The 8,787-nt window shown below is 36.7% G+C and overlaps 1 protein-coding gene across 1 annotated transcript; it reads left to right on the top strand.

Moving 5' to 3' along the window:
* Positions 1–4,405: 4,405 nt before the first annotated feature.
* On the top strand, positions 4,406–5,901 carry LOC116172659 (putative nuclease HARBI1). The gene is made up of 2 exons (XM_031489907.1): positions 4,406–4,715; positions 4,777–5,901. The coding sequence occupies exons 1-2, from the start codon at positions 4,663–4,665 to the stop codon at positions 5,834–5,836; spliced, it is 1,113 nt and encodes a 370-aa protein (XP_031345767.1). The 5' UTR covers positions 4,406–4,662; the 3' UTR covers positions 5,837–5,901.
* Positions 5,902–8,787: the final 2,886 nt, after the last annotated feature.

Consider the following 8,787-nt stretch of genomic DNA (forward strand, 5'->3'; position numbering starts at 1 on the left):
CCAAGAGGCTCATGAAAAAGGAAAAAAACTTAGGAAGAACCTCGGGAAGAACCGAGTGGTGCTCTTACGAGCTGTGAAGTTTACAGTCAAAATGAATGGTGAACCAGTCAGTTTTGATACAACGTTCTATCGAATCCCTTTCCATATGAAGTCACCACAACAGTTCGGGACACATTTCGCTTTAGTTTAGAAGAGTTTAACTGCGTTGGTTGACCCAATTTACCAGTTCATGTACCGGTTGACAGCCATTACATGTACTAACAGCTTTCGTGAAAAAGCCAGTATTTAAATGAAATATGAAAATTTAAATGAATTAGGATACTGTAGCAACGAGATACAATTCAAGGCTCGGGATTGGTTCGCAGCAAATCAGGTGCTTCTAAACATAGATAAAACACATCGTATGATTTTCACATTAAAACAAACCCAAGAAGAGGAAAATACAAAATCGGTATCTTTTTTAGGGGTCACCTTAGACAAAAAACTAAACTGGATAGAACACACGAACCAGCTAGCAGCAAAACTAACTACTAATATCTTCATGCTAAGAAACCTAAAACTATCCGTTTCGCCTCATGTTTTGCGCGTAGTATACTTTTCCACTTTCCACTCCATTATGTCGTATGCGGCTCTCAATTGGGGACATTCAGCTGGGCGACATAGAATTTTCCGATTGCAGAGGAAAGCTATAAGAACAATTGCCAACATAGGGTATCGCGAAGAATGCAGACAGTTTTATAAAATTAAGAATTCTGACATTACCTTGTCAATTTACTTACCAATGTCTAATACATATAAAAAAAAACATAGCTCAGTATACAAAACATAAAGATCTACACCATTATGAAACAAGAGACAACAATAACCTCATAACAGATCATTTTAGGTTAAAGTTATCACAAAATGGCCCAAACTATTTGTCTCACAAATTTTATAATAAACTGCCCCCAAAAATACGGTCTTTACCACTACACCAATTTAAGTCATCAAGCAACTGTTGATATCTCACTCCTTTTATTCTTACGATGAGTTTTTAAATTGTAAACTTTAATGTGAATTGTAACCTGTTTTAACTTCACTCCAGTACAACTAGTACTAGCGGTATAACGGAAATTCTTGAAAGATGCTGCATTTTTTTATACCAAGGTGCGACTTGGTACAGTTGTTCCTTAGACCCATTTAAACGATTTGACCCGAAGAACACTTGACATTTTCCGTGTGGGTAGATTTTAGAGGGGGTGGGGGTGATTTATTGTAACATTTTTTTAAAAACTAAATATGGCCTAGAGACGAGATCTGGGTGTCGATTTGGTATGATTTTAACCCGAGGAATCCAATTGTAGCGCGAGAAATGTAATCCGGATACGGAAGTCCGTGAAAAGCCGCCATTTTTAGAAAATGACAGACTTTTGATCGAATTATATTTTTAAGGCGCACCGGGTCGTGTAAGGTGTCTAGAGTTATGTTTTTGGGGTCAGGGAATTCATTTATGATAACAAAAATAACCTACTGGCATCGGAACTGCATGAGAGGCTTCCCTATACTGCACTTTGGAATATCTTGGGTTTCACCGCGTGCGACGTCTTCAAAAAGTGCAGTAGGGAAGCCTTTCATGCAGTTCCGATGCCAGTAGGTTAGTAGGGAGTGGATAAGTTGTCTCAAAAAGAAAGAGGGAGTCATAGTGCGACCAGGGACAGACGTAGTGCACCGCGCCCAGGCGGTGAACGAATCGGGCGAAATTTCGCCGAAGTGGAGATGCATATTTATATAAGAGAACCAGAAGAAGGAAGTGAGGAGAGCCCCTACGAACAGATAGGGGTACTGCAAGCGGATACCAACAAAGAACAATTTAAAAAGTGTGGAACTCTCGGAGGATCTCCTTTTCCGGAAGAATTTTAGTAATTGCAACACTCATATTGACATCCACGTCTTAAAGTGGGCCTTTGAGACAACAACTAAGCAAACGGGGGAGGGCACAATTACAATGAAGGCAGGAAGCGGTATCAGCTGTAGTGCAATGCTACGAACGTTAAAAAAAAGGGGTGAGAAAGAACGACACTCTTAGGGATCAAATCCACGTAAAACGTAAAATGGAAACCTCCGTATTAGTACTAAAACGACTAACAACAGGGACAACAGGGAACGGAGGGTTGCAAGATGGCAAAAATATGGAAGGAGAACATTTGCAAAGGCAAATGGACCAAGAGGGTAATCGCTAACATCCGCGAATGGACTCAGCGGATGCACGGAGACATCACGTACTATATCAACTAATTACTAATCGGGCATGGAACTTTTAATTCATATTTGCACGTAATAAAAAAGCGGAAACCCCAAACTGCAGGTTTTGCTACCAGAAGCTGGACAACGTCGAGCACGCAATTACACATTAAATAAAATATTTCAAGTAACAGTTTAAAGAAGTTTAAAACTTTACAGTTCATTTATTGATGATGTCTTGTATTTTTTCATTAATTGATCCTTAATTGTATTTTCTTTTGCGCATACACATAGCAATATATTAATTTTAAAATTTTGTTAAATTTCTCACAACCTTCATGAGTAATATTTTTCATTTGGAGTAGCCGCTTTTAAGGTACAGGCGCTCAACTTTAAGCTTAATGCATTTTTTCACTATGTTGGTATAGATTTCTGATCTTTGGCGATTGATTGTAACTAAATCGCCGAGCCGATTTTAATTTAGATCATTTGACGCGGAATTGTGTGCTCTTTAATGTTAATGAGAATACATTTTTATGCGAAATGCTTCGTTTTCGAGTTATAAACGCATACCTAAAAAAAGTCTAAAAATTTCGTGGTTTTTCGCTACCTATACTCAAAGATTTGGCAGAAACCGTCACATACTCATTTTACAATTACAATTGGATGCCTATTGTGGACTGCCAACAAATATAAACGCATATCTGCCCGATTACTGGAAGAGAAAGTAAACGAGTTTTGTGATTGATGGTAGGATAAGCTGCTTGTCAGGCCAGTTCGTATGTTAACTGATTACTTACCTGAATCTATATTTCTCTCATTAGTACGTTTCTCGAACTTGGTAAAGGGAACCCTGTAAATTCAGCAAAATACGTTAAACGTGAATTTATTAAATTTTGAAAGATCTATAAGCTAATTATTTTATAAGCTCAATGCCTAACGTGCGCCGCAAGTCTTCTTAGAACGTCCAAACTAATAACAAACGAATGACAGTCATATGCGGTATTTCTCGCCATTCAGTATGGAATTTTAAAAATAAAACATAATCCCATAATCCAATTGAATGATATTAGGATTTCATTGGCCATTGACGGTAACTATTTAAGCTAATCGTCTCACTTAAATTGAGTTATCATAAATCAGAATAGTGTTACCTCGCTACAGGATGCACATCCCACAATTGTGGCAAACTCAAATGCAGATTCATAATCAAAGGGAATGTAGGATGACATATATAGGTATTATGTCACTTACAAATATAATACTACATCAAAGTGAAGACGTACCACGCTCAGATCTAATTACACACAAAGAGTAATTCGAAATATACCACGCGGGTAGGTGAATTCATTGTGAACAGCAAACCCATCATGTACGGATCTCGTGAAATTCGAAAGCCTTTACTGACAAATTTGCCAGTATCATGTTTGAAGTTTTTAGTATCGCATTTACATTTCGCCCATCTAATAACAGACGCTACATTTATGTTGAACACATTTATCTTTCGTTTTTGTTGTAAATCGCCAATATTTCCCCTAACGAGTAGAATGATATCCTTGCTTGTCCAATTTTCCTTCGACGTCAATTCTTTAGATCGGTTGTATTCTGCAGATAACAGAAAATTCTTTGTGCCCGCTTTCGTCTCTAGTACAATGTTCATATAACATTACATCAGTCAAACGTATTTAATTAGAATATATTGCATTGTAGATATGTACCTATCTTGCATTATTTGACGACCCTCCAACAATAAATCACTTTGTCGACCGATGCGCGAAAAACTCTCCCATTTTCAAAGTGCCTCTGATATACTGCACACTTTCTGCATACTACGTGCTTTTATGCTCTGTTTCAACGTTTGAAAAATATTAAATTTTACCATGGAGCGAGACGAATTAGAGTCATACGTATTTTATCTTAATCGTCACAGCCAGTAACCTACTTTGGTGATTGTGTCGAGATTTGCGAGTTGCTGAACGCTCTCAAGGGTTTACAATAAGCAACGTTTAAACTAAGCACCGTTGCACACCATTAAGGAAGCGCCTTCAGATCTACCCTTGAGATTACATTTGCATTCGTTATTGCATTTTACTTGAAGTACTCTAATATTTCTTCGAACTTGAAGCAGTACGCGTTTGTTGATTTACTGTTTCCATTACATTGTTATTCAAGCGACCATTGTTATTCTTACCAACTTGTAATGTAAACAAGCCTTGTAATTTGCGCAAGTCTTGTTAACATTCAGCAATTCAGATGACCATACAAGCAACAAGACTTGTTTTAACTCTTGTAAAATGTACTTGTTAACTAACGCGGTTGCAATTGCTGGCGTTAAGTCCAACAAGAGTGGTTGAGAAATCTATTTTAATAAGATCGTTCTATATGTTCAGTTGGATTTCAACATAGTTTTTGCGAATTCGACATTTATTCTGAAAAAAAGAGATGGACCAGGACTATTTACTGCTTTTGCACATGTTACAACAAGCAGATGAGAGGTAAGTCTCAAAATTAATTAATTTTTTAAATGTCAAATTGGATTATCATTAATCATTTTAGATACCAAGTTAATTTACGAAGACGGACACTCCGTGATGCAAGTAACCCCATGACGATGCCGGAAAGTACGTTCATGTCAGTGTTCAGACTATCTAGGGAATTGGCTCAGGATGTTATAGATGAACTTAGCCCTCATCTTCGGCAGGAAAGAGGACCAACACCAATACCAATTTACCTTAGGATTCTTGTGGCGCTGCACTTTTATGGACAGGGTAGTTACCAAAAAGGTGTTGGTAAGGACTACCACCTAGCCATGTCGCAGTCATCAGTCAGCAGGTGCATCGCAGAAGTCACTGATGCAATAAACGAGGTAATGGTAGACAGGGTGAACTTCCCAACAACATTTCAACAAAAAAATGCTGAAAAACTGAAGTTTGCCCAAATTTTACATGGATTTCCGGGGATAATAGGAGCCATAGATTGTACGCATGTTGCAATTCAGTCGCCACCTGTTCATCATCCAGAATACCCAGCAATTGTATTCTACAACCGGAAGGGTTACTATAGTATCAACACACAAATAATTTGTAGTGCCGATTTAAAAATTTTGAATGTTAATGCACGGTTTCCCGGGTCTGTGCATGATTCGGCCATTTGGACAACTTCAGCCATATATCAACATTTAAGAGACGCATACAATAATGGAGATACAGGATCGTGGTTGATAGGTGACTCTGGCTATCCCTTACAACCGTGGCTCATGACCCCATTAGGTGGACAGGGTTTAACACCTCAAGAGCAACGGTACAACGTAATACACAAAAGGTGCCGTAATGTTATAGAAAGGCTAAATGGTGTGTTAAAAGGAAGGTTTAGATGCCTACTGCGACACCGTACACTCCATTATTCCCCTCTACGAGCTGCAAAAATTATCAACGCTTGTTGTATTTTACATAACTTATGTATTGAAAGACGGCTAGAAAATAATGAGGAATGGCCTAACGAAGAGGACGAAATTGTTGAAGATAATTTCAATAACATACCACAACAGGAACAAGGCAATGTTCTTCATATAGGAAGAATAACTCGAAGGCGAATTATTGATAATTATATAAATTAATAATCATGTACATAATACGTTGTAAAACCTTTATTCTTGAAAATTACATTTAATAGTCGTTTCAATTCTATATTTACATTTTTCAAAGCGTTTGTAATCTCAGTGGTGTTTTTAATTAGGGCAAGCTGTCCTTTTTGTAAAATGTGAAAACATGTACGGTGGAGTTTTCTCATTCGAATCCCTTAAATAATTTGTTTGAATGGTTGTAAGTATAAAAAAGAAAAATACTTACTGCTTCTGGTAGACTTTTGGTTGTTTATTAGACCAGATCTAATTACCAAACCTTTTGTCAACCCCAACTCTTTAATTGGCATTCCCGTAACTACAATTTTAGTTAACACAGATATTAATTGTAGCTCTAAATCTGTTAATACAATTGGTATTGGAAGTCCACCGCCAGTTTGGAGTTGAGCCAAATATATGTTGCGTGCCTTTTTTTTAACATTGTTTGTCCAATCAGCAAACACCTGTAAAATGTTGATAGAGAAATTTCTATTGGTGGACTAATCTCATACCTTCTTCCATTCGCTCATTTTTCTAGCTGTCCTCTGTAAACTATTTAATTGGTCCACTAGCTTATGCCATTCTTCTTCGGCTTCCTTCTTCTCTCTCAAAAACTGAAGATAGTAACTATATTGCTCCACTGTAGTTTTAGTAGATCTCTTTTCTATAATTGAGAAATGTAAAATAAATAAATATAGCAATCAGTATACACATTTTATTATCGAATAAACACGATAACAAACACTATTTATTTTCAATCGCAGTTGCAACACTGCGAATTGCATCTGCAATGTCGTGCAATGCATTTGAAACCAGTGTCAATGAAGACTGATGTGCTGCCTGTGATGAATGAAATTCTTTTAACAAGGAGCCAGCATCATTCGCTTTAGATCGGCGTAATTCTGTTAACGATATAATTACACAAATTAAATGTATGATTCATAACTTACTAGGGGTTTTATCCACTTTCTTAGGGGTATCTTTCTCGGAAGACACAGTTTCCCAGTTAGATGTTGCTCCTTTGGGCGAAGGTGTGTTTTTTTGGGGGGGTGGTGTTCGAGACGGTGTACCTTCCCATGTCATAATAGATGTTGGATCATCGGATTGTGCTATTTCCAATTCTAACACAACGTTATCACCTTCGAGATTGATTTCTTTTTCCTAAAATGTCATGAGATTGACATTACAATTAATACAAAGCCAACCAATTGAAAATATTGGTGTAGGTACTCGAAATAATTTCAATCATGGCCGTTTGCACCGACAAATTTAAGCAGAGCTTAGCTTAAAATCCATGGCAACGATCATTGAGACAACGGTTTCCATGGATTTTAAGCTAAGCTCGCCCATCAGATTTATACCTGCACTAAAATATCCTGTGCCCCCAATTCTGTGATCGAAGAAACACCTACAATCACTACAGGCTTCATCACATTGATTAGTTGCCTTTCTAATTCTTTCAGAGGTTTTTTCTCCCTGGCTTTTTTCTTCGTGGTGGATTTCCATTCGTTAAACGCCTGAAATATACAAATTCGAATTACGACCCAAATACATAATAAACATAGGTATAAACCACTTTTATTTGTTGAATACAAACCTTCCTCCAATTGTCAACAGTTCGTGAAGGTCCTGTCCCAACGTTGTTTAATTGCACAACCATTTCGTCCCACAATTCTTTAATGACGTTAGGTGACATCCCCGGTGATAATTTACCCGTTATTAAGACATCGTGTTTTCGTATGTACTCCAAATATATTTCATATTGTTCACAACTCGTTTTAGGACCTCTCTTCGTAGTCATTACTAGCAAAATATAAAATTATAACTTATAAATTAACATTTTAATACTAAAATATAAAGCATTTGTACTTACCTAAAGTACAGCAAGCCTACTCAGAAATAAATAATCAGAAAATTTACAACACTAGGTACATAAAAATTGTCAAAACATTACACCTAACCTATAACTGGAACACAAATAATGACCGGTTACCACATTTTTGTTATCAGCGGCAACTTCATGCTTGTCACACTAACAAGATTGTAATTTTTCAAATTGTAGGATAACAAGTGATCATCTGAATATGAAAAGTTAACAATGTTGTTAAGGCAATTGGTAGCGCTCTTGTAATCTTTACAAGACTGGTTAAAATAACAATGGTTACCAGAATAACACCGATTATTGTTTAAACTTCCCTGATCCCGACATCTTCCTTCTTTAGTTTTAGTAACAAGTGAGGGCAAGTTGGCGGTCAAGGACATGAAAGTTTTTAATGTTGCAGTTAAGATGTTCCCCCTACAACTCCTCACCCCATTATTTTGGTGCTAAGTTTTTGTTTGCCTCAAACTTCTTGTGCTTTATGTTAACCGGAACAATGTGGGATTTCAAATCTGGGGGTTGCCAACTAGCATGGGAATTTTTTTTCGATATTCGCATAGTATCGATAGTTTACGAATTTCGAATAACATAAGGTTACAGCTATAAAAAAATCGATATATCGATACCATGCGATATGTCGATAATATCTGATATATCGATAGTTCCGATAAATAATTGCAGTATTCGATATGTCGATAACTATTGATATATCGATATGTCGATAACTTTTGATATATCGATATGTCGATAACTATTGATATATCGATATGTCGATAACTATTGATATATCGATATGTCGATAACTATTGGTACGATAAAATTATGTTATTGTTGAGATTTCAACGAGCGCTACTATTTTTATTAATAAAATCCATTTTCGGGTTTACTCTCGTGTAAATTTACTATTTTTAGTTGCTCGACGTTTCGGAAACTTAACTTTGCTCCCTTTCTCAAGAGAAGCGCTACGTCACATCATCATCCATGCCAAATAAACGCAGTAATAAAATCTTTAGAAAATAGATCTTTTCGTCTTACTGACGATTGCTAAAAAAAAGAAGCACTTCAAAAA

Source organism: Photinus pyralis, unplaced genomic scaffold, assembly GCF_008802855.1.
Source record: "Photinus pyralis isolate 1611_PpyrPB1 unplaced genomic scaffold, Ppyr1.3 Ppyr1.4_LG5, whole genome shotgun sequence".
Classification (NCBI taxonomy): Eukaryota; Metazoa; Arthropoda; class Insecta; order Coleoptera; family Lampyridae; genus Photinus; species Photinus pyralis.